This window comes from Clarias gariepinus, chromosome 7 (genome assembly GCF_024256425.1).
Source record: "Clarias gariepinus isolate MV-2021 ecotype Netherlands chromosome 7, CGAR_prim_01v2, whole genome shotgun sequence".
NCBI classification, from domain to species: domain Eukaryota; kingdom Metazoa; phylum Chordata; class Actinopteri; order Siluriformes; family Clariidae; genus Clarias; species Clarias gariepinus.
In genome coordinates, this window is record NC_071106.1 from 26,940,100 (window position 1) to 26,967,803 (window position 27,704).

Consider the following 27,704-nt stretch of genomic DNA (forward strand, 5'->3'; position numbering starts at 1 on the left):
TTACATGCCAGTTCTTGGATGAATTAATTAATATTTATGATCTTGCCCTGGCGTTTTCTACGTTTAAATTTTCCAACGGCACCAATCGCCTTTTTTTTATTGAAAACTTCACCGCTGCGTAAACTAAGCGCGCCCTCTGCTGGGCAGGAAAAGAGCACGACAAAAAAAAAGCAAAATGCGAATGAGAAGAAGGAGGAGGAGGAGGAGGAACTGATGAGCCGTATATTTTCGCAGGCGGAGCTCCTTCCACCCGTACCGTTGGAATTCGCTGCGTGTATTTTCTCGGCATATTTTGCTGAAAAGAAAAAAAAACGAGCACCAGCGCGGAGGAAGAGAAGAAATCAGAGCGCCTTGTGCAGGCAGATGTGAACTGAAGGAACACGGACGGTGCCGTTAATCCGCAACGATGTGGCAGCCTGCGACCGAGAGACTGCAGGTAAGCGGATTCGCCTTTATTCGGCACATTCCAGCCCGGCGATGTGCGCATACACATCCAGCTGTTCGGCTGTGAGTCTCCGGTACAGCAGGGTGCGATTTGTAAAAGTAACGTTAAATCTCGATCGGCTCCATTTTGGCCTTGAACCCAGCTGGGGCTTCAGCAGTCTCTCTATACGGAGTCCCAGCGGAGTCTCCAGTCTGGGGCTGATGATGGGGAATCAGAGCAGGGGGTCCTAGAGCTACACCCCTCTCTACCCCCATAGTCATACTATTCCACATGCATGAAAATAACACATCATTCATATTATTATTATTTATTTGTAAAACAGGCAACTTTTATATAGAAGAGAAATTAATTTTTCCCACTTAAGTTGTCATAATGCACTTTGGTCTATTAATAGCACCTGTTGCTTTTACCAACATACTGTACAGTAATAATCTTACCCTGCTAGGTACATTTTCCTAACAAGAATTGCTTATGACTGAAAAGATTTGGGTTATTTAGATTAAAATAGTAACATATAGACCATGAGAAGCAATACCCATACAATCTGAGTAAAGACCAGGGCTGGGTGATATGACACAAAACTTACATAATTACACCTTGAATTTTTCACAGCACAATATATATATATATATATATATATATATATATATATATATATATATATATATAGCATGCATGCATTATCTTGTTTTCGACGCATACTTTATATATAGCCACAATGCTCAGTTATATAACAGCCACAGTGCTCAATTTATTTCATGTAAGGAAAAAAAAACTGTTACAAGTTACAGTTGACTAAGTTTGCAAAACTAAATCAATGACAAAGTGGTGTGTTTGCTTATGACCAGTAATTAGTAAGTAATTATTATATTTCCTATTTATTCATGTATGTGTGACATAACATACGTATGTATGTCATGTTTATAGTTTTGATTGTCCACATTTTAACAATATGCATTTTTTTATTATTAAACTTTAAATATATAAAGAGTCTGTCCTGCAAGTCCCTGTGAATACATTGTTACTATAGAAACCATAAAATATTGGAACAAGCACATTAATATACATGGTATAAATAGACGTGGAATAAGTTGTCATTCAGGACAAGTACAGATGCATAAATACATTATCTCGAACACTACAGCCTAAACTAACGTTTAGTTTTTAGTAAAAGACTGGTCTTAGACCAGAGTAAATGCTGGTAGAAAAGTTTTGTACATTTTACTGTTCAACCATTCGAAAAAGTAAGTTATTGTATAACATGATTGATAATTAGGTTACTGTTACAGATACTAGTTAGTTAGCTACTAGTGCATTTACATGGACTAGAACAGTCTTTCATCCATCCATCTGGGAACCTCTGTAGTCCAACTAGGGGCCGGGGAGGCCATTACTATTGCATTTATGGTATGCATGGTATGCCTCTGGTCAACATTCACACGCACATTCACACACTATGGGCAATTTGAGGACGCCAATTAGACTAATCTGCATGTCATTGAACTGTGAGAGGAAATCGGAGTACCCGGAGGAAACCCACCAAGCACAGGGAAAACATGCAAACTCCATGCACACAGGCCATGAGGTGGGAATTGTAACCAGTCCCTGGAGGTGCAAGGTGACAGTGTTAACCTCTAAACCAGAACAGTATTACTAGTCATTACTAGTCAAGACTCATTTAAATTAAGTTAGTGTTTGATTTTCTAATAATATCTTTTTGGAATTAGTGTATCATTGTACTGTATAAAGGTAAGTAAGTGATAGCATTGGAGTCAGATTTTTTCCCCAAAAGGTATGTTTTCAATGAAACTTTTATTTAAAAGCTACCTACAGCAATACTGAAGAGGAATTTTTTATTTAAAATCTGTTTATTTTTCATAAAATTCAGTTCAAACATTTTCCTACACTTCCATACTGTGGGGGTTACAAAATGTTTTTTTATTCTAGTGTAGAGGGGTCTATACAACCAAAAACTGTACATATGGGCAAAAGTTTGTGGACGCCTGACTATCACACACCTATATGTGCACCTGACCCACAGTTGAAAGCACACACTTGTGATGAATTTCATGGTTTGCCGTACAAATTATGATTTCCCTTCATTGCAACTAATGGACCTAAACATGTTCTATCATAACAATGCCTTTGTGCATCAAGGTCTTCATAAAGAACGGGTTTTCCAAGGTTGGAGTGGAAGAGCTTAAGTGTCCTGCTCACAGCCCTGATCTCAACCCCTCAAATCACTTGGAATAAACTGGAACACTGTGTGTACCTCAGATCTCCTCACTCGTCACCAGTGCCTGACCTGAATGAAGAAATCCCTGCAACACAAAGTGGACTACATCTGGAATGAGTATGATGCTCAGGTGTCTACAAACTTTTGGCCAGATAGTGTACCAATGGACAGACATCAGTCAGTTATTTTTATGCCTAAAATAAACTGTATTCCAGACGTATCTGATCCCTAGTAAAATCATGAGTGTCCATTTTCTCAAACCACATGTTTTCTTCCATTAGTAATAGTTCGAAGAAAAACTCTTTAATCTAATCTGGCCAGACTCTAAGGCAAGCTTGGTTTATCTGTTGATTATGAGATTTAGTGTTTAGTGTATTAGTACTATTTTTATTAGCAATAGTGTAATATTGGCTACGTATTAGTGGGTATTAGAGCAAGAAGGTTGCCATATGGTGCTGAATATCAAGAGATGGAATCTCCTGATCTACCCCACATCTGTTTACAGGCTGTGTGTGTGTGTGTGTGTGTGTGTGTGTGTGTGCGTGCGTGTGTGTTTTCCATTTTACATAATACTTTGTTCACTCCTTAGTGAGGGTTTTGCCAAATCGTCTATTTTTATATCATGATTTTTTCCCCAATATAATAATAATTTAGCTGTAGTATAGAATAATATCGGTCAGAAGATATTCTCCTAATGCCATGCTTTTGTTTTAAAATTCTGTTGGTTGGTCTGTTTGATTTAACATTACTAAATAATACTGCTAAGTACTCTACACTATGTTGATATTACTCAACGCTTGATGTTTGCTTATCCAAAGTAAAATCTTCTCAAATCTCCTGAGAATTCACTTTATTCTTCAAATCAGTTGTTGCGGATCTTTGCATGTTGTTTCTGATGATATCCTTAATTGTGATATAATATTTTGCTTTAATGAATATATAGATATCTCAGTCATTCCAGATTTCAGGCCTGTTTACGGTATGAAACTGACATGAAGTGTACTAAATCGTGATTAAAATGTTTGCCGATTACGGTCACATCTGAGTCGCCTACTGTCCTGCTAGAGAACGGCTTTTTGTGTTACTTTGTCCTTTTATGAGTGAAATGGTGGTGAATGAGTGGTATTTCCATGTGCTGCTCCTTTAATGCACTCCAGATGTGCGGAGTGAACTTACACAATCGCCCCCATAACCCCAAAGCCCCCCCCCCCCCAAACTCTTACACACACACACACACACACACAGACTCTGCAGAGTAACATCAGGGCCGAATCACGTAGTAAGCCATCCGAATAGCATCGTTCTCAATTGTGTGGCGAAAACTCTTTTACACAACCATGACCTTAATTCATTTTACAGGTGTGTGTCTGTGTAAGAGAGAGAGAGAGAGAGAGAGCACATAAAGTTCCTGTGGTATGTAAACTCATAACGTGTAATAAATATGATAATTAGTGCACATGTGCTCATGTGCTGTAATAATTATTATGATTTCATAGTAAAAGTTCATTTATCTTAGTGCACAGGGAAAGCACACTTACATTTGTGTGTGTGTGTGTGTGTGTGTGGAGAGACAAAGAGAGATTTCTTCCTTTGGCCGTGAGCTGAAACACATTTTACTGTTTTATGGTTGGTATGCAGAGGAATGTGTGTCCAGGCTGAGCGGTTGAAATTACCACATAAAAGTTACTTAAACTGAAACGTCTCATGTAAAAGGTGTGTGTGTGTGTGTGTGTGTGTGTGTGTGCAGTTAGATATAGTATAACTCCTGCTGATCTCTAAGTCCATATACTACTTCTTTAAACTTTTCTCTCATCCTGTAAGTCCACAGCTCATAACAGACTTATACATCCAGAATACAGACTTCCTTTTCAGCAAAGTTTTCTAAAAATGTCTAGATTTTTAAATATCTGAACCTTTCCACTGAGCCCCACAGCATATTAGGGAAATTTTAACTGAGGGCTGACAATGTCATGATGGGTTTTACAGCAGCTGAGCAATCGGCAGATTTTCTAACACACACACACAGACGCACGCACACACACAGAGATGCACACACACATACACACACACTTGATGAAACTACGCACTTTTCATTTACACACTTCTAAATTCAAAACGTAACACACAGTAATTGTAATGTGTAATCTTTTATTCGTTTCATCTTGTTCTTTATCACATTCCATCATTTATTACCTTTACAGCTTTAATGATGGACCTCTTTTGAGAGATTTTTCAAAAAAAAATCACATAAGCAACAACAACAAAAACAAACTTTATAACATCATATAATTTTATTCTTATAATCCTTATTATTTTGAACAAAACTTCTTACTGTATTAATTGTAACCCTTTGGGACATGGTTCATAACTATAGTCACATCTGTCTCATCTGGATGTCTGCCCTACAGTCTCTCACTTGGAATCTAGTATGAAATTTTTTAAACATTTGTCTTTCTATGACCTGGCATTTCCTGTTTGCTCTGGTCGAACAAAATAGCGTGTGTGTTTCAGTGAAATATGCTTTTTGTGTGTGTGTGTGGGAGTGGGGGGGTGGTTAGTGAGTGTTTGGGGAATTTTATTGGTCAGCTAGTGTGTTTGTTTATGTGTGTGTGTGTGTGTGTGTGTGGAGTGACTAAGTGAGAGAAGAGAAACTTTGCTGTACAGTCACTGGCCACTTTATTAGGTACACTTTGCTAGTACTGGGTTGGACCAAGTTTTGCCCTCGGAGCTGCCTTTATTCTTCATGGCATAGATTCAACAAAGGAGCTGGAAACATTCCATAGCGATTTTGATCCATACTGACACTGCTACTGATAGAATAAAACATTATGCAAATCTCCTGTTCCAACACATCCCAAAGGTGGTGTTCTGGCCTGAGATCTGGTGACTGTGGAGGCCATTTGAGATCAGTAACTCATTGCCATGTTCAAGAAACCAGTTGATTGATGATGTTAGCTTTGTGACTTTGTGGCGCCTTATCCTGTGCTCGTAAAGGGCAGCAACAATACTCTGTGGAAATTAATGCTCAGTTGGTACTAAGGGACCCAAAGTGTGCCAAGAAAATATTTCGCCATTACACCACTACCACCAGCGTGAACCTTGGCTACAAAACAGTCCGGATCCATGCTGTTTATACCAAATTCTGACCCTTCCATCACAGTCTTCCACTGGGAAATTTTGGCGAGCCCATGTGACTTGTCGCCTTAGTTTCCTGTTCTAAGCTGACAGGAGAGGCACCCAGTCTGATCTTCTGCTGCTGTAGCCCAAAGGTGTGAAGTGTTGTGTTGAGTTACTGTTGCCTTTCCAGCTTAAACCAGTCTGGTCATTCTTCTCTGACCTCAACTAGGCACTTCGCCCAGAGAATTGCTACTCACTGGATATTTTCTCTCTTTCAGAACATTCTCTGAATCCCAGTAGGTCAGCAGTTTTAGAAGTACTGAAACCAGTCTGGCCAACAACTACGCCACATTCAGAGTTACTTAAATCATATTTCTTCCTCATTCTGATGCTTGTGTTGACCTTTAGTAGATCGTCTTGACCATGTCCACATGCTGAAATGCAATGAGTTCCTGCCATGTCATTTGCGGATAAGTTGAACTGGTATAACTAATGAACAGGAAATGTATGTTATGATGAACCATTTATATTTCTATTGGCTATGCCCAAATTATGACAGTATTTCATTATGGGTGGTAATAAGATATTAAAAGCATTATATTTTGCACTGTAATTTGCCGCAGTTTTAATAATTATAATATAAAAGTAAATGTTAAGTAAAAACATTAAATATGACATTTTTAAAAAGAACACTTCTCAATGCGCTGTAAAGCACATATTCTATAAGTAAATGGGGATTATGTGAGGTCATGGTCACAATTAGGACAGTAGCTCAATCACTAACACATACACACACGCTGATTTTTTTTTCCCCTCATACACATTTTTTTCCCTCTGAATTGCTTTTTTGTCCTTTACAGGGTTACCTTGACAACCACTGCTGCCTTGCCACAGTCTGTTGCCATGGCGGTGATATACGGCGGTGTTTTCGGCAAGGTTCTCTCTTGTTCTGTGCTTTCTCCTACAGCTGTTATATTACGAGTTGTCGGTGATGATATATATTATAGCGTGTCTTATTTATTCTTTGTGAATCTTCTTTCTGTTACCACAATGACTCATTTATGATGTTGTTGCTACAGCAACCACTGGATTGAACTGTATTTATGAGTGTCTTTGCGCATGTGAGTAAGTTATGAGTCAGATGGGAGGGATGACTGCTGTCTTTTTTTTTTTTTTTTTTTGCTTTTCTGCATCACATATACCATATGATGATGATACAGCACACTATTTAACATGCACAGTAGTATTATTGTGTACTTGCCATGACTTTCCATTCAGAGGAAGGATGTGTAGGTGTGTGATATTTTTGGGCACCGTTTTGATCCTGTAGAGCTTTTAGGCTGTAGCTCTTTAAGTCTGTGGGAGTGTAGGGCTTTAAGGCTTTGGATTAAAAAGCTTCAGGAGGTTTACATTTTTATGGTTTATGACTATTGGCCTGTAATTATGTAATGCTTTATTGGTTAAAGGTTTTAAAATTTTAGGGTCGTCGAGGTTTTATGGCAATTTGTGACTATGGAGCTGTTTGCTATAGAGCAATGTCTTTTTGCTCTGAGGCTCTGGGGCTGTAGGATATGGTCATTTTGACAATTAGGCGTTGAGTACTGTAAAGCCTGTGGGTGTCAGACAGCAGATATAGATGCAAATGCAGATAAACAGCAGCTTTATTGTGCAAACTGGCAGACAGGTTAGAAAAGTGAGATGACCATGTTAAAGAAACAGGCAGGCAAGAGTCAGGTAATGTACAAACAGCAGAAAATAGACAAAGCAAAAATAAATAAATAAATAAATATATATATATATATATCTATAAACTAGGCAGACAATAGCAACAATACTTGATTAATGACTCGTTTGAACACAAAAAGTATAGTTCGCAGTGAGAGTGTGAACTGAGAGTCTTTGTGATGGTAATTGACTCCAGATGTGCCTCAGTAATCAGTAATTTGGTAAGTTTGAATGTGACCGTGGCTGCGTTCTGACTGGCGAGTAGTTTCCTGTGAAGTCCTCTTCACTTCTCAGCCATGTTAAATTCTAAATTTAAATGAGTCCAAACTGCCGGGATCAAAACTGCTCCGTTCAAAGGACACAGTAAACACTATAGGGACCAAGTAAAACAATGCCTCGTCACCTCGCCAGAAGAGGACAAGCAAAATTACCCATTAGTCACTGTGTCTCGCCAGAGTGTAAAAAAATGTGAAAAACAAAACATGGAGCTTGCACGAGACCTGGAGTTGTTTTTTATGCACCATTCATTATTATTATTAAGGATAGCATAATATTAATGTTACCTTATAGTAGTTTGATATAAATTGAATCAATAAATCATTAATATATGTTTTGTAGTTGCAAGATATGTTTTGAAATTTATCAGTTTATATTCCAACATATTTTTTTTTTTTTTTTTTTTTTTACCAGTAGGACCAACAGGTATCTGAGGTGCTTAGGTTACCAGGGTGACACACAGATGAAGTAATATCTGCATTTGTCAAATAGCAGGGTGTTCTTAATAGAGGGATTTTGTCAAGGGAAGATCTATTAGACACTTCCTGCACAGAGAGCAAGGAGAACTGTTTAACGTACACTGTGAAATGGAACGCAGCAAGTCTCTGTAGTTGCTGGATATTGAAGCCTGTGACACCCATGTTTGTAGGCTGTGTTGAACTCTGGGTAGTGTACAGGAATTGGATGCAGTTCCTGGCATTCACAAGGAAGTTGGCATTTGGGCTTTAGAGTCTCATGGGTGTAATGCTCTCGTGCTGTGGAGCTTTAAGACGTATTGACTCTCTGGGAAATATACTACCTTAGGGTTTTAGGGTTTAGCACCTTAAGGCTGTAGTACTTAAGCTTAAAGACTTCAAGGATTTACAGTTTGATGGCTTTAGTGCTTTAAAGATTTAGGGATTCAAGGCTTCAGATCAGGGTTCTCCATTACACAAGCTACACAAAAACATGAAAAAAACACCCTGAATCAGAGCTGAATATTTTCAATTAGCCTCAATCGCCAGAGTCATTTTTGCCCCGGAAATTATAGTCATATCTATGGTGGATAATAATAATAATAATAATAATAATAATAATAGCCATAGCTGCCTACGATCATTATATTACCATTATCCAAAAGATTTTGACACTAGCATCACATTAGTTGTGGTTTGCTGAGTTGATAAAATTGTGTGGAATTGATATAGATATGGCCATAGATTTTACAGGTTTAATAGACTTCCCGTCTACTTGCTTCTCTAATGTAAAGACGGTTAATTTTCAGATTTAACAGCAGGAAGCTGTTAAAAAAATGGTCAATCCAAATAAACGGTAAACAGGCTAAACTGCATAATTCACATTTTGTGGCCAAAAGTTTTGAGAATGACACAAATATTAATTCGATCTATTTGTCATATGTTACCATGGTATACTGAAGTATAATTACAAGTAAATGTCAAAGGCATGCAAGCAGTTCGAAAAGATACGGTCGGCTGGCGTCACGCGGTTTGAAGGAAACACGTGATATTCTTCGGCCCTCCCGGCTGAATGGTAGTAGTAGCCTTAATGTGGGAGCCCCCTAGTGACGGGGAGGAATTGGCCACGACTAAATTATGGAGAAAAGTGGGTGGGTGGAGGGTTAAGGCATTTATCGACAATTACATTAGGTTTATGCAAAGAGTCAAGTAGTGTTGATCCTTCTTTTTCAAGACCTGCAATTCGTTAATCAATGCTTGGAGTTTTGTGGGTTTTTGTTTGTCCACCTGCCCCTTAAGTATTGCTAAAAAATTCTCAACAAGTTAAGTTCTGGGGAGTTATCTGTCCATGGACTTACAATTTCTGTGTTTTGTTCCCTGAGCCACTTAGCTATCACTTTTGCCTTATGGCTAGGTGCTTCATCATCCTGCATCAAACTGTACTTGGATATTTGGGAGAGGTTTCTCTTGGAGGATGTTTTTGTACCATTTCTTATTCATGGCTGTGTTCTTAGGCAAAATTGTGATTGAGCCCGCTCCCTTGGCTAAGAAGAGACTCCACACATGAATGGTCTCAGGATGCGTTACAGTTTACTGCGCTCACCTTCTCTTCTCTGGACAGACTTTTTTTTTTTCCAGATGACCCAAACAATCGGAAAGGGGATTCATCAGAGAAAAAGACTTTACCACTGTCCTTAGCAGACCAAGCCCTGTAGCTTTTGTAGAATATCAGTCTGTTCTTGAATATATGTTTTGTAGTTGCAAGATATGTTTTGAAATTTATCAGTTTATATTCCAACATATTTTTTTTTTTTTTTTTTTTTTTTACCAGTAGGACCAACAGGTATCTGAGGTGCTTAGGTTACCAGGGTGACACACAGATGAAGTAATATCTGCATTTGTCAAATAGCAGGGTGTTCTTAATAGAGGGATTTTGTCAAGGGAAGATCTATTAGACACTTCCTGCACAGAGAGCAAGGAGAACTGTTTAACTTACACTGTGAAATGGAACGCAGCAAGTCTCTGTAGCTTTTGTAGAATATCAGTCTGTTCTTGATGTTTTTTTTAGAGAGGAGTGGCTTCTTTGCTGCCTTCCATGACACAGGCCTTCCCCCAAAAGTCTTCGCCACAATGTGCGTGCAGATGCACTCACACCTACCTGCTGGCATCCCGGAGCAAGCTCTGCACTGATTGTGGCCGATCCTGCAGCTGATCCAACTTTAGGATCCAGTCCTGGCGCTTGCTGGACTTTCTTGGGTGCCCTGAAGCCTTCTTTACAACAATTGAAACTCTCTACTTGATGTTCTTGATGATTCGGTAAATGGTCGATTTAGGAGCAATCTTACTAACAGCAATATTCTTTCCTGTGAGTCCCATGCAAAGCCTTGTGTATCCCCTTGTGAAGCCTGCACATGTTTCCTTGCAGGTCACCACAGTTAACAGAGGAAGAACAATGATTTCAAGCACCAACCTCCTTTTAAAGTTTCCAGTCTGTTATGCTAACTTAATCAGCAGTCTTGTCCTCACCAACACTCTCACCGATGTTAATGAGAGAATCGCTGACCAGATGTCAGCTGGTCCTCTTTTGGCATGTCTGAATGCAGTGGGATTAAGTTCATTTTGTGGCAAAGAGCGATTTTGCAATTAATTGCAATTTATCTGATCACTCTTCATAACATTCTGGAGTTCATGCAAATTGCCATTATAAAAACAGGCAGCAGACATAGTAAAAAATTTAATTTGTTTCATTCTCAAAACTTTTGGCAATGACTGTACTAATCATTGGTCAATGGTCAATGGTCATTTGTGGAAGTTCCACTCTGCAGCATGGCATCTTCAGAGCTCTTTTAAAGAAACTGTCAGGAGAACATCATGGTTCAATTCAGTTCCATTTTATTTGTCTGTTGAGTAAGACAGAGGCCAGAGGCAAGGAAAAACAAACTAAGAAAACATGAAGAAGAAACCTTGAGATGACCCAGACTCAAAAAGGGAAATCGTTCCCATCTGGGTGGCATTGAATAGTGAGATTATAAATTATTAGTCTAATACAACAGTACTAAGTCTGTTAAAAGAAGCATGTTGTGAATAGGAGTCACAGAAGAGTCTTTTAGGTTTACAGCAGCAGTTCTTAGGTGTTTAGGCCTGGAGTTTCTAGGAGGGATTATCCATTGTAGCAACAAGCGTACCAGTGTACATATGTGCATTTTTATGTGGTAACACATCTAACTGAAGTCACCTTCATTTGTATTTACAAAGGAAGAAACATACTGTTATGGATGAGCTGTTTGAAACATTTCTCTTAATGTTTGCTTTGTTTGAGTAAGAGTCCTGCAATTTTAAAATCTGTACAAACAATGTTGGAAGAAGATTACATGTGTTCATGGTGAGGCTGACAGAGAATTACAAGGAGCAACTTTAAAGCGTCATCCACTCGAGAAAAACAAAGGTTATTCAACAAGTATTCTCCATTTCTGCAGATGGCCATTGGCTGAGGCTAGATGGTTGCTTCAAACTCTGGACCAAGCATCTCTTCACCTGGAGATCTTTAAAATGGCAAAATCAGATTTGCTTAGAGAGCAAAACAAGTATACAAGTTACTTTTTGGTAAACCAATGGTCAGACTTTCAAGAGCCATTGTCATACAAAATTTTCTTTCATCTTTATTATGTGAATCTGCATTTTCATTAATGTACATCATCAAAAGCAACGATCAGAATGGATTATTTAAGGCTTTTCTATTAAGTGTCTTTAGATCACTAGAACTTGTTGCTATCATGTGTCTTGTCGAATGGTGAGGAACATCAGATAACTGTAGGTAGCAGTTAATAATTACCACCACCCCATCTGCTACTATTATATTATATTATTATTATATTAACTACTATTAATAATAATAAAAATATATGTCAATTAAAACTACTGGACAATTGAAGTAATACTGAAACATATACACTGGTAGTTACCTAAATGTGGCACATGAGAAAAATATAAGGGTCCCCCACTTTAGAGCATTAATGTTATAACTCTTTTAAGTGAACAGTTACTCTAGAAAGTGGATTAAGACATGCTTTTTCATTACATGCTTTATGTGCATGCTCTTATAATGCTACACTTTACAAGACCACATTGTTTTAACTTCACTTTTCCCCTTTCCCCTTTTTACTTTAATGGTGTTTATTCAGGGAAATTCTGCCATCTTTGCATATTTAAGATTTCACAATGCATATAAAAAGATACAAAGGGGAGTACGCATGTGTGCTTGTGCTTTTACTTGTGTCAGAGGTGGCAAGTAATAAAGTACAAATACTTTGTAAGTGTACTTAAGTATTTTCTTTTGTGTATCTGTTCTTTACTTTGAGTGTTTTCACATATGTGATAGTTTTTGCTTCTACTCACTCACTCTACTCACATTTTAAAAAGACAGTTGTCACTTTTAACACTAAATTGATTTGTTGAACCTAAACCAAAGCGTTCTCGCTGTCACTCACACCACATGTGAGGAGTACAGGAACAAAACAATTCCACCAATCCTAGTCTACAGAAATGATTAACAGGTCATTATGAAAGCACAGATTGGTTAGCGCACCAAATGGAATGATGGTTACCTAGGCATCGGATCCCGCCCACTGCGGATATTTAAATTAATATAAATATTTATATATATATAATATATATAATAAAATAAAATATTTTTTTAATGCTAACAAGCTTATAATGTCTTGGCGAGTCCTTAACCTTATTGTATTTTGCGGGCTTATGGTATGCTCATGTTGACGTATGTACAGTAGACCAAAGTTACTTGCATTTCTACAGGGTAGAAATGGTAGCTAGCTAGCAACTAGCTAGTTTGACGTTCTAGCTGTAATGTCCTTTGTCTAAAAACTTATGCAATGTTCACTCCTCTCTCTCTCTCTCAGCCTTGTATTACCGACCAGACATATAATTTATGTAACTTGTGTTAAAAATGTCCAATAAATTTGTGAAATAACATTAACAAGGTACGTCTCAATATTAACTGTTCAGAAGAGATTATATCAAAGGAGAGAGCATATTTTCGATACATCCAGCATATATTTACAGTGTAGAAAGAAATAAAATCAGAAACAACCATGCAGTTAAAAAGTGAACTTTTGAGCAGCAGTGTACTAATGTAGTACTTCTACTTGAGTTAAAAAATGTAAATGGTACCTTGTAGTGAAGTTCATTTTTATGCGATTTTTTCCTAAACTTAGTGGAAAGTATTATAACCACAATTTTATACTATAAATATTATTTATCAGGAATGAGATGCTCACCTGTCAGGAAAAACCTTCGGAGGGCGCTTTGTTTTTTTGTATATAAACATTGGTTGAGATTTGATTTCCCAGAATGCACCCTGTCACCTGCAGCCTGTTTAACCTATTATAAAGAGGTTGTATAAAGAGGCCTTGGATGAGTGTTTGAGTTGTCTCACATCTGTTTTGTTATCATCTTATTTGGTTTCGTTCTCTTCTCTTTGAGCCATGTTCATACGGATCTCGTTTGTGAAAATGACTTTGCCAACAGTACTTGTGTTGTTTTATTTTGTTTTGTTTTTCCCTTATTAAAAAGCTTAAGTTCTGCACTTATGTCTCGCCGGCGTCCTTCCAACCCTGACATCACCAAGCAGATATAGTCCATTAACCCTTTTACAGTATGATGTATGGGAATATTAGAGATGGAGCTAAAGAACATCCCTACTCCCTACCCTACAAAAATCATCCTTTTTTTTCTTTTTTTTTTTTAAGCAAAGTGCTCTGGTTTAGTACGAGCCGATCTCAAACCATGGTTGATGTCTGTTTTCACAGTTAGATTTCAGCATGGCTCTATAATAGACGGCTATTTTGACCAAATCTAATTTAGAAATTTGGCTGTATTTCTTTTTCCCGTATTTTCGCTCTTTAACAATTCAGCCTCTCTCTATTTCTCTGTTACTCTATCTGTTTTTCTCTGTGGTGTGTTTGGTGTGCTGCTCTGTCTGTGACCTGGTAAACCTATCACAATCACACACACACACACACACACGTGAGAGAGAGAAAGAGAGAGCAACTGCTTTCTGTCTCACCTGGTGTTTTACTTAGACGTTTTTCTTTTAACACTGTGTCTAAACTCCAATAGGAGGTAAAACACACGCACACTCGCAAATATAAAAAACACATTCTGGAATAAAAATTAAACTTAGTCAAAATATTATTAATAGAATTCCACAAAACTGCTCTCCTACTGAGACATACACACCACTGAGTAACTCACCCCCCTTCTTTCTCTCTCTTTAGCTTTTTAAAATCGCTGATTTAGCTTGAACGTGTTTCCTGTTGTTTTTATCCGCCGTTTCTTTTCCCTCCTTTCTTCTTTCCGTTCCTCTTTCCTAGCATCCTTTTCTGTGTTAATATGACTTGAGTGTCGGTGGTTCTGATTGACTGACAAAATTTGATTGAAATCATTGTGATTAGAGGGTCCAACTTAACTATGTACAGGGACGCTGATCTAATGAGATGTGCATTTACAAGCTTTTAATCAGAATATAGCTTTTTGACATTTGGCAAAGTAGTTCTCCTCGCTGTGAAGTGTTAAATGTGCTGGACATAGAACAGAAGAATAGGAGAAGGAGAAATATTTTTTCAGTTTTGAGGTTAAGCCAGGCTTCCCACCTTTTACGATAAACCAGACATCTAATTATTCAGATAATTCAGTCTCATCTCTGATTGGTTAGACTATTGGTAACTGGCGGCTCTGGCCCCTCCAGCTGTGGCTCCTCTGTGTGTGCGCTGTAGTGTCAGTGTGTCAGGCTCCAAACCATTGGTTTGTTAATCTTTGGGTGTTGTGGGGTGGGGTCACGGTGCTTCGGACGTGTTTGTCCGTAGCATTTCGTGGACGCCTAATTAGATTGGGATCTGGAGAATTTACAGGCCTGGGTCAACAACCATGACTACTTTATTTGCTAAGCCCCATGTGTAGCCAGCTGTAGTGCAGTAGGTATTCCTGTGTCTTTCTATCATGGCAATGAAGTCTTTTTTGTCCTGTCTCTGGTTTACTGGGAAGTTTCTCATTATTCAATTCACCTGGCAAGGGTTTTAATGTTATGGCTGATGAATGCATGTAATTTCTGCTCTCATATGTTTGCATCTTTAGATTTAATTTAATTAAACTAAAATTATCCTATAAAAATATAAATGGGAAGTAGAGCTGGAGAATAACATTTCCTCATTTTGATTGCGTCTATTAATGAAAAATCCACATCGTCAACAGTTTTATTTCTCTTTTTGAGCTTCTTTAGGATTTGTATCCTGAAACATACATTCAGAGTGCGTGGGGTCTCTCTCTCTCAATCTCTCTCTCTCTCTCTCTCTCTCTCTCACACACACACACACACACACACACACGCGGCAGAGTTCATATCACTTGCAAAACAACACTTTCACAATCTGGATCGGTCAATGTGTGTAAATTCTGGGAATCGACTTTCTGAAGGAAAATGCCAAGCTGCTATTTTTTAGCTCTTTTTATATCTTCGTTTCTTCCTTTTGCTTTTTCGTTTCTGCTTTACTCTAATTCTGTTTTGTGTTTGTTACTGATCCAAAGTAACATTATATAAATAAAATAACCAATTTAAACTATAAAATTTTTAAATCAGTAAACATAGTAAATAGTAAAGAAGAATAAATATGTAAAGACGGTCAAAGGAACTCCGTTTGCTAATGTGTAGATACTCCTATACAGATAACCTTTCCCACTCCACCCACGTAGCCTAATCTAGAAATACTTTGCATGACACAGGAATACATGCCATTTGGCATACATAGAACTATCTAAAAAAATATATTTTTAGCTTTTTTTTGCCTAGGTATTAAAAAAAACATGTTGTAAACTCAGCTGTGGTGGATAGTGTATAAAAGTGGTGCCATCTTAGTTAGCCAAGATAATTAAGGAAATCTATTGGGTTTATTTGGAAAAGCTTACACTTTTAAGAGATAATAAATATTAGAAACAGCCAGTCTACAGCATTATTAACTAACTTGTCTATTGTCAGGAAGAGAGGTGATGCAGGATGGAAATGCAGATCTTACTTTAATACTTAATACTGGGTTTCAACAGCATACAGATGTTGACTGGATTCTGAAGTCCAAGTAAAATTAAAAGTCCCAAAGGAAAAGAAGAATCATACCAACGTAACAGTGTGACACCCAGAAGAAAACCCTCCAATTAGGGTGTTGCTCTCAAAGTCCATTTCCAGGTGGTGTTACTGTGCCATGTTAGGTCCCTTGATGTCAAGTAGGGCAGAGTAGACCTATCCGGCATCGAGAGAAACATCATATTTTACGAATAATAGTGTGAATATACCATATGTCTGATAATAAAGCCTTATAGGGGTATTGTACATTAGTGCATAATTGTATTGCACAAAGTAGACAGTGCAGTAAGCAGCATACAACAAAATTAGAAAACCTGATGGCGTGATGACTTCTCTTTTGTTTTGCCGACCTTCAGAGGGAGATTGTTTTCCTGATACAAGTCTGAAAATAACTTTGCCTGCTCCCTATAGTCCATCTCATCTTTGTCTGTGATGCCTAGGATGGTCATGTCGGCCGGCTCAATGATAACAATGGAGCTGTGGTTTGCTGCAATGCCGCAAGAGAATATTGGGGCTAAGCACACAGCCCTGTGTGGGAGGAGGTGTATTGTCCGTTTCTCAGAGTTCTTCCTGTCAGGAAGTCAATAATCCAGCTGCAGGTGGGTGTTTCCAGCCCAAGATCAGCAAGCTTGAAGATAGCAGTAGCATCATCTGTGGCTCTATTTGGTCTGTGTGCAAAGTAGGGAGGGTCCTATGTATCAGGAAGGTAGGAACAGATGAAAGTTATGACTAGTCTCTTTAATAATGACTGATGTTAATGTGACAGGGTAGTAGATATTTAAACAGGAAGAAGCTGGTTTCTGGGGGACAGTGATCATGATGGATCTCTTGAAGAAGGTAGGGATTACAGAATTACTCAGGGAGAAATGAGAAATGAAATATGTTGATAACCACCACCAAATTATGACATGAGATGCTGTCGGGGACTAAACTTGACATGGGAGCTGTGAGTACCCTTGTCCTGGGTGCTGGATTGGCACTTGGCATAGTGACTGGGCTTAAACCCAGTTCTAGGTAACTTGGGCAAGCTGAAACTTGTCATGAGAAGACACGAGGAAGAATCCAAGTGTAAACCTTACTTAAATGTTGTAAAGTTTATTATTATAAAGAGCAAACACATTAACCCACACAAGGAAACTAGTCTAGTGCTAGGCTACAAGCTCAATGATAATGCTAACACAAACCCATGGTAATACAGCAGAGCAGACACCTAAAACATTGCACTTAAATAGGGCAACCCAGAATAAACAGGAGACACCTCAGCATAATTAACATGAAAGGCAATTAAACAGTAAGTAAATTATGAACTTTGACCTAAAGTAAAAAAATGGGTGTTGTTGAGTAACCGTTGTTGAACATAAATGCTGACAAATGTGTGAGCCACCCAGGGGGTTACTGAAACCTCTATATTGCTGCTTTTTGGAATAGTAATATTTTAGCATCGCCGAATGTTTATGGTTTTACGGAATTGTTCTTATTTATTTATTTATTAATCATGTCCTTCCTCTCTCTCCTTTCTTGTCTTTCTCTATTGTCTTTCTCAGCATTTTCAGAACATGTTGAAGTCAAAACTGAATGTTTTGACACTGCGTAAAGACTCGTTACCGAGTGTCATTTTCCACGAACCGGAGGCCATTGAGCTCTGCTCCACTACACACACCACTAAATCACGGACACACACTGGCTATAAGGTAAGACAGACACATACACAATACAAAAACATAAACAAACCATATAGAAAGTTATTTATCATCAAGTTAGCCTAGCATTTAGCAGAATTAAGTATCTACCATTTATTCTTTAAAAAAAACACTATTCGCCATACATTGCACAATTACTATTTAAAAAAAATAACAAATTTTAAAAAACTTTTCCAGTTTGTTCCTAATGGGCAAGAAAAACTACTTGATTAAGCTGGTGTCTCTTATCTGGGTTTCCTGAAACAGAATATGATTTAGAATGTGATTCAATTCGATTTTATTTGTATAGCGCTTTAAACAATTGACACTTAAATAAGAATTATTTAAGTTTGTATGAGATGTAAACCGATGACGACGGCGACAGTGCCAAGGAAAAACTCCCTGAGCTGGTAATACGAATTATTATTATTGTGATTGTAAAGAAGGGTGTTTTGTTATTGTATTGGTTAAAACTTTTATATATATATAAAACCATAAATACTATGTGTCATTGGCATAAAAATGAAAACTAATACCATGTTTATGAATGATATCACCCAGAAGAAGCATATATAGAGAAAAAAATCAATGGGCCTAAAACAGAACCTTGTTGGACACCACACTTTAGCATGTGTTAAAATACATTTATATCTAACAATTGATAAAGAATGGTCAAAAAAGACCTGAGCATGGAGAAGGTCCATTTCCTTAACATTTTTTAAATCTGTCAAGGTCAATAATTTTATCAATGGTGTAAAAAGTTGCAGGTCAAACAAAGCAACAAGGATCAGAGACCAGTAGTGGGTCATTTAGTAGATCTTACTATTAAGCCGCTGCCACTTTGTCCCTTTACATACTGTACATGCTGTATACTATTTTCTACTGCTATATAAGTATTAGCTTATGTGTAATCAACATACAGACATATTCCTCTGTTAAATGTAAAACATTGGCTAAAAAGTTTGCTAATTAAGAAAGAAAATATACATCACTCCTCTACTTAAGAGTTAACTGTCTAGCTTTTTGCTAACAAATTACAAACATGGAGACATCCAGTTTCTTAGTTCGCCTGACAAATACACTGAGGTTAAAAATTCCTCATAATTCAGACTGTCGAATACCGCTTAAGTCCATATCTCTAAAATTATACTTGAATCCTTTGCTATGAGCTCAGTCCTAAGGAATATGGTCCCTGTTTGACCTGACATATTTTTTAAGTTATTATTATTATTATTATTATTATTATTATTATTATTTTATTATTGTAAAGAAGGGTGTTTTGCTATTGTATTAGTTAAAACTTTTACAGCATATATATATATATATATATATATATATATATAATAGATATCCCAAGCTTAATATCGAATGTGGGACCCTGGAACTCTAAGGCTATGTTACCATGTGCCATCCATGGTGTCCACAGTTGAATACAGATATTTATAAATGTTTATCCCAAACAAAGCTATCAATTCAACCCTGAAGGAAAAACAATGCTCTCTATCTAATGTTGAAAAATGTTAACTAGAGATCATAATCAAACTACAGATATAGTTTTGACAAATAAAGAATAGGTACTTATGTTTAGAAAAAATGCATTAGTCTCCTGCAGAGACACACGATGTCAATACAAATCAGTCTTTCACACACACACACACACACACACACACACACACACACACACACACACACACACACACACACACACACACATATATATATATATATATATATATATATATATATATACTCAGAGATGATTCTGGTATATATATATTGTTCACAACAGATTGTCCTGCACACAAGAACAGGATGTTTCATATAAATAGCAATTGTTTTAGTACAGTTGTCTACACTTTGCACAATTCTCAGTTCTTTAGTCAAACATTCCAAAACATTTATGAATTACGTCACCTCTCAAATCGCATTTACTTTAGTTCATACAGTTGTCAAAATGGTTCTATTGCTCAAATGAATTCCACATGTAGAGTACTGTGTTGTAAATAGAAAAAAAAGAAAAGTTAAGGAGTTTAAATTCTATCTAAATTAAGAGAATATACATTAATATCAGCTAAATTGGTATATAGGCTTTCGTGTATAACCTTTTTTTAAGCAGTCTCCAACATCAACCAATGACATGCTGAAATGTTGACCTACTGGTGCAATCAATGATAACCCTAGCTATTGACATTTTTATAATTTATATCTCAGATTTACTGAAATTTATAAAAAAAATGGTGGAACCTGTACGGGCGAATATTGCATAAGAGCAACAGTCCGGGAAGAGGAACAGGAGTCAGGATATGTGAGAGGATAGCATAGAGGGGGAGGCAGAGCAAATCAAACATATCAAAATGTCCCAGATAAACTGGGTACCCAAGGCTCACCCACACTTGCACACAGAGACCAAATGCCAGCCAGACTGGTCCAATCCACAGAAAATGCTGCACAAATCATCAATAAAGTCAATGCTGGCCATGATAGCAAGGCACCAGAAGACCCAGTGCACCACAGCCTGCCATACACAGCAGGAAAAGAGCCCAAGCCTGCTGACCTGGCCTCCAAGATAATCTTCGTTCTGCTTTCCAAAGAATCTTTCTCCCCGACTGGCCTGACAAAATGTTTTCAGCTGTGGAGGTTTGCCTTTTATTGAGTATTTTCACCAAATGCAAATGCACTGAAGCTTTTGTAAATTTGTCAGATTTTGTTTTAGTTCGTGTGGGTCCTGCAAACTTTTATAGAGGATTAATAAATGAGGCCAGATGTTTAGTGCATCCAAAAATGATCAATTGAAGGGTTAGTCTGTCTAACACTCATAACCCACTGCACCCAAAGGATCTGCTGCTAAGGTCCTGGTGCCAGACACCACAGCACACCCCAAAGTTCTTGTGTAGTCATGCCGAAGGGAACTTTCACAATGCTGGGCATAATGTCTAGGTTGTAATGTTGTGGTTCATCTGTGTATTTGTATATTGGGATTTAACGTTGCTAAACAACAAACATTTGCTGGACATTTTGTCCACACATATTTCTGTTATTGTAAAGCATTACTATAAAGCATTCAGTATTATCTATGGTGCTCTGCTTTACAATATTAGATAATTGTTCCAATTGGTCACGCTACAAGGGGGAGAAAAAAAAACTATTCTTTTCAGACATTACTGCAAATGTAAGTATTCTATTGTCTTACCGAACAGCTAACTAGTTTTAAAAGATTGACGCAATTCCAATGGGACATTTCAATTTGACAGGGTTGACTTATTCAATATCATAAGAATTTAGTTTTGGCTGAGTTATTTGCTTTTGGTGATAAACTATGATACTGTCCTGTCTGCACGAATGCAGTTTTAATGCATAAGAATCCCTGGCAAAGGAGGTTACAAAAAATGAGGCGAAGTGATTGAGAAAAAAAAAAAAATAAGTAAGAGAGAGAGAGAGAGAGAGAGAATTGTTGTCTCTGACTTCCAACATTCCAGCAAGAGAAAACTCTTTTGACTCTCTGTAGCAAATCATTTTTAGAGAACAGAGATTACAGTCATTTCCTCTTGCAGCTCACAGCAGGTCTACAGGAGGTCAGACAGATACAGAGAGCGAGGCAGACAGACCTACAGTGGATCGTTCTTGAATGCAGCAAACATCTGGTCTCATTTATTAATCTTCTATTAATGTTGTGTGTAAATGTTTGCATAAACCAAACCAAGCTAAAAGAAAATCTGATGGATTTACAAAAGCTTTAGTACATTTGCATTTGGTGGGGAAAAAAAGTCAATAAAAGGCAAATCTCCCACAGCTGAAAACATTTTGTCGGCCCAGTTGTGGAGCAAGATTCTTTGTTGAGAAAAAAAAAACAATATAAATAGTTAAATATAGCAGAATGACGGGTAGTGAAGAATACGAAAAAAAAGAAAGTAAGGTCTCATGATCCAAAGCATATCTGTCAAACTGGTGGAGGCGGTGTTATGGCATGGGCATTCATGTGCGAATGAAACCAGGTCACTGGTGTTTAGAGATGACGAGACTGCTAATAGAAGTAGTAGAATGAATTCTGTACCTTCTGCTCAAATGTTGCAAAGCTGATAGAACAGCATTTCACAGTACAGACAATAATAACACAAAGCATCTAAAAGCCTCTTAAGGCAATAAAAGGCAATGTTTTTAAATGGCTGAGTAATAAAATAGTAAGACATAAGCATAAGTATGATTACACATAATGTAGGACTAATATACAGGAGTATAAAGGAAGATTTAGTACAACACCTTATACAGGATAGTAGAGCAGTACAGCATATAGTAATAGTAGCTTGTAAATAAAATGTACATTATGATTATATTAGATTTAAGTGGTAATGAAAATAATGAAGTGTATATAGCCCAATTAAGCAACATCACACAAGTGGAGTGCTTTTGTGCTGGAATATGTATATATATATATATATATATATATATGATGTAATATTTAAATTATATGTAACATATATCTGTCATTTACCAAAAGGTGTATTGCAATTAAAATCCTTGTTGCGCAGATTTTCTCCTTAGTTTCCACTGAATAGTGTTCAGTTTGTTGGTTCCGTATTAGCTTGTCCTCTAAGAGGATTTGCAGCTGTCCTCAAAAATTCACACAAAAGCAATTTTCACTTTTTGGAAAAAATTACACACACACACACACACACACACACACACACACACACACACACACACACACACACACACACACACACACACACACAAAAGAAGCTTAAAATAAAAACCTTAAATCCTTAAAAAAAAAAAACCCTTAAACGTCTCACTTCTGTTTCTGTAAACTGTACTTAGCTCTTACTCTCTGTCTATTTTAGGTTACCTATCTAGGCAAAGTGACAATCCCGGGCTCCAAGTTTCTCTCAGGCTGCACCGAGTCTGCTGTGGTGGCATTATGGGATACAAAGGCCTCGTCAGTTGCCATGGATTCCCTGCTGGAGATCCGGCCTTTCCATGTGCGTCTCCACCACCTGAATGGGCGGAGTGAGGCGCCAGACTCAGTGGAGACATTCCAGGTGGCACGGATCGCATACTGCACGGCAGATCATGAGGTGAGCTCGAAGGTGTTTGCGTTCATCTACCGGCAGATCAACGAGGACCTGACATTCCAAATGGACTGCCATGCTGTGGAGTGTGACAGCAAGCGCGCTGCCAAGATGCTCGCTCACGCCATGATGGATGCCTTCACCAAGACCTTCCACTCCATGCGAACCGACGGGCGCATACACCAATCAGGAAACGAGATACCTGAAAACTCGAATGCAAATCCAGATGATGGCTGAGGCAGAGGGGGTGGAACCTGTAGGGGAAATGTTGGATCCCAAGGAAAATAAATCAAAATGTTCTCTTAGCTCACAGCTAATAAATAAATGCATCACTGCAGCCATATTGCTCTCAAATCCTGTTCTAGATTATTGCAATGAAAAATTGATCAGGAACATTTATTAGGACATCATGACAGACTGTTGTTCTCAACTGCTGCGGTAGTACATTGTTTCAGAATGTTACCATGGTTGTTCTACAATATTGTGATCCAGGTGTGTTCTAGAATACTGTCATAAAATATTGCATTTAGAATATTGTGATTAATATTTTGGTATAATATAATTGGATGTATATCTTTGCTCGAAATTCTCATGATCAAACTTTGCTTTAAAATAATTACAAGTCTTGTTATAGGATCTCAAAAAAGCAACCTTTTCTAGAATCTCCCAACCCTTGTTATCGAACATGTATCTAAATTATTTTTTAATAAGTCAGATGGTTTTTTATCATTTTTACCAGTCTTCTTTAATGCCTTGATATAATGTTTCTCTAGAAGTACATTGTACAATTACAATACAGTACAAGCTTGTTATGCAGCGTCAAATATTGAGAGCCTTGTTTTAGAAAGATTCTTCCCAAATTTTGCATCATGACGCAACATTTGTTTTAGAATGTGATGGGATTTTGTTTTAGAAGGTCAGCTTGCAGGCTTCGGATACAGGCATTTTAATGGATCATCAAATATCTAGAACATTACAATTAGGATGCAGTGTTTCTTTTTTTAATTTTTTTGTGGTAGATTGTTGCATAGACTAATCTGGAACATAGAGGTAAAGTGGCCAAGTATGTCAATTATATTTTACAATATTTTAAAATGGTGCTTTACCATATGAAAACTGTTCTATATTATTGTTCCAGAATGTCACAATTGACCAGAAGTGACAGATCTCTAGCCCAGGTGCCCAGCACCAGCAAAATACTTGTCTATCTTTCTATTTGTTGCTTCCTGGTGGTCAAGATTCCACCAATCACTGATCCAAAAATCATATTTAAATTTAAAAACCATTGAAATTATTATGTATGTTTAAACATAAAACAGTAGAATCTTGCCTCCAGCTACAAATGACCAATTGCATATCCACTACGAGATCATATCCAAAGTATTTTTTAAAACATAAAGATAATGAGAACAGAATAGTTTAAAATACTAAAAATAGCATTACAATAAATTTTGTAATTGTGGAGATTGCAGAATAGTCGCTACAATTAAACCAGGCCAATGGCTTTCCAGTTGTCTTTAATCCACAAAATTACACTTATTTTCGTGTCATTGTTAAGTACGTTTTTATACATCAGGATACATGATATTAGGACTTATAATTTTTATCCTAATTAAAAGATTTCTGAAAAACAAAAATATAACAGTGCTAATTTATGGATTTATTATTTAGTTTTTGTAGGCCATAATACACTCACTTGCCACTTCATTGGGTACAATACGTCCAACTGCTTGGAAATGCAAATGTTTGATCAGCCAATCAAGGTGGCAGGAACCCAATACATTTAGGCATGAAGTGATTTAAACAACTGTGAATGTAGCATTGTTGTTGTTGGTGCTGTACAGACTGGTGTGAGTATTTTATACAACTACTGATCCACTGGGATTTTAAGGCACAGACATTTGCAACGTTTGCAGAAAATATGCATTGAGCATGAGTTTTCTGGGTGAAAATGCCATGAAGATGCCAGAGGTCTCATGTATGCCGAAGAGCAACATGGACACGGATTCATCCTGCTTGGTATCAATAGTTCAGGCTGGTGGTACTGTAGTGTAATGCTGTGGGGGATATTTTCTTGGCACATTTTGGCCCCCTTAGTAAACAATTGAGCATCGATTAAAAGCCACAGCTTACCTAAATATTATAGCTGACCATGCCATCTCTTTATGACCATAGGATAACGCACAATGTCACAAAGCTAAAATCATCTCAGAGTGGTTCCTTGAATTTGACAATGAGTTTACTGCCTCCACAGTCACCAAATATCAATCCAGTAGAGCACCTTTAGGATGTCATGAAACAGAAGATTCGCATCATGTCTGTGCAGCAACTGAATAATGTCTGAATGATGAATGATCGTGTCAATATGGACCAAAATCTCTAAGAATTTTTCCAGCACCTTGTTTAATCTATGCCACAAAGAATTAAGGTGGTTTTGAATGCAAAAGTGGGTTCAACCCAGTACTATCCAAGTATACTTAAATGAAGTGGCCAGTGAGTGTATATTGAAAGTATTCTGAATATTGTGACAATTGGTCCAGTACATAAGGCAGTAATGTTCTTTTGGAACATTGTGATAAAATTGTTATAGAATATCGTTCTCGAATATCACATCAGATCTTTGTATATTGGAAACATGACTAAACGTTCTGGAACATTGTTTAATCACCTTATTGTCCCAAGCTGTTGCATAAGATGTGATTTTATCTGTTCCAGCATTATTCTAGAACATCAGTGGTGAACCAATTTTGTAGTGCATAGCTATTCAAGGGAATCAGATGGATAATTCGGTAGAACGTTCCATAATGTTGTTATCAAACAGTAGAATTTTTAGAATGATGACAAAACTTGTTCTGAAACATTGCTAAAAGCTTTCCTGATAATGTACGATTGTTTAAAAATACAATTGTGCTGCAGTGTTCGAGAGTGTGTCGTGCAGTGTGTTCTACAGCATCATGATAAAACGTGATAAAATTCCACGAGGGACGTTGTTTTATAACATTGTGATGAATTCTATTTTTATAGTAATGCAAACATTCTCTCCTGCGGACATTCATCTAGAATGCTGTAACAGAATGTTGTTCTAAAATGACATGAGTGCATTCTTGAACATTGTGAATGAATATAGTTAAGGAAACGATAGCTCCCCTTTACGGAAATCCGCTGTGTGTTACAGTCATGGTACGAGAGGTGGGGCTTTCCTGTCTTGCATTCTCTTTGGCCAATAAGAATCTCTGGAATTCGTTTCCTCTTTCACATAGTGTTCCTTGAGTAGCCCAAATCTTACCCAATGGGTTTTTTTTAAATTGTGGTTTTAACAGCCAGATGCGTGTGTATGTGTATGTGTGTGTGAGTGAGTGAGTGAGTGTGAGAGAAAGAGATTTATACTAAAGCCCATGGAAAAACCATGGATAAATCTTTAAAGAACGGGTTTTTGACAACAATACTAGGTGATGCTTTGTGCTGTGCTGTGTGCATGTTTGTGTGTGCGGGGTTGTGGTTTGAAGTAAGTGACAGATCAATTTTTTTCTCAGCCACATTTATCGCAGTGTGTAAATACAAGTTCTCAACTGTGCTGTGCTCAATTGTAATTTTTTTTTTCTTATCCCTCTGCTTTGACCTGTTTGGCTGCTTCCCAAATGCCAGTGTACGATACATGTCTTAATTATACATAATTCTCACAACTGTGGGAAGTGCGAAGACTTAGACAAGCTCGTTTGTGATCTACTTCAGTCAGTACACACAGTAATATATAAGCTACAGCTTTATATCTTAGATTATTTAGCTAAGCCTGCGCACTGCATCCGCTGTCAGTCAGACTGTTTAAACAAGTTATATTAGACTGCATTTTGTGAATTGATGTTAACCTTAAGAACACGAGACATGACTGCCAGCATTTGGGAGTTAGCCTTAGCATGACAGAGGGTCCAGTTCCTGTCTCTTTCTGAGCAGTGGTGAATGTTTGATATCATGCTGCACATTTTCATTTTAAGGTACTTGTTGATTGGTTATGTTCACATGATTTTTGGATATATATTTTCTTGTACAGTTGGTTGTGGAATATGTTCACACACACACACACACACACACACACACACACACACACACACACACACACACACACGCATGTACACACACACACACACACAGACACACACACGGACACGCAGACACACACACACACACACACACACACACACACACACACACACACACACACACACACAGCTCCAAATGAAAAAAAAAAAGACTCTATAACTGGACTGAACATTAGTGGAACAGGGAGAGAAAGAGATTTATATACAGTATAAATATGAATATAAGTTTATCTATCCAGTGTATTCATAAAGCTTTTGTTTAAACAGATGTATCAGTTCTCTATTATTCCAGTCAAATGTTCATAGATATTTTTGTTTAATCACATGAAGTCAGTATTGTGCAGAGAAAGAATGAGCGTGCTGTTGTTTTCTGTGAATGTTCTCACTTTCTGCCACAACAGCTTTAAACGTCTGGTGTGAACTTCTATCCAATAAAAGTCCTCACATTTAAACACCTTA

The 27,704-nt window shown here is 37.4% G+C and overlaps 1 protein-coding gene across 1 annotated transcript; it reads left to right on the forward strand.

The window, feature by feature from the left end:
* Positions 1-230: 230 nt before the first annotated feature.
* pid1 (phosphotyrosine interaction domain containing 1) lies at positions 231-27,704 on the forward strand. The gene is made up of 3 exons (XM_053500525.1): positions 231-436; positions 17,948-18,094; positions 22,921-27,704. Exons 1-3 carry the CDS (start codon positions 407-409, stop codon positions 23,383-23,385), a joined length of 642 nt encoding a protein of 213 aa, XP_053356500.1. The 5' UTR covers positions 231-406; the 3' UTR covers positions 23,386-27,704.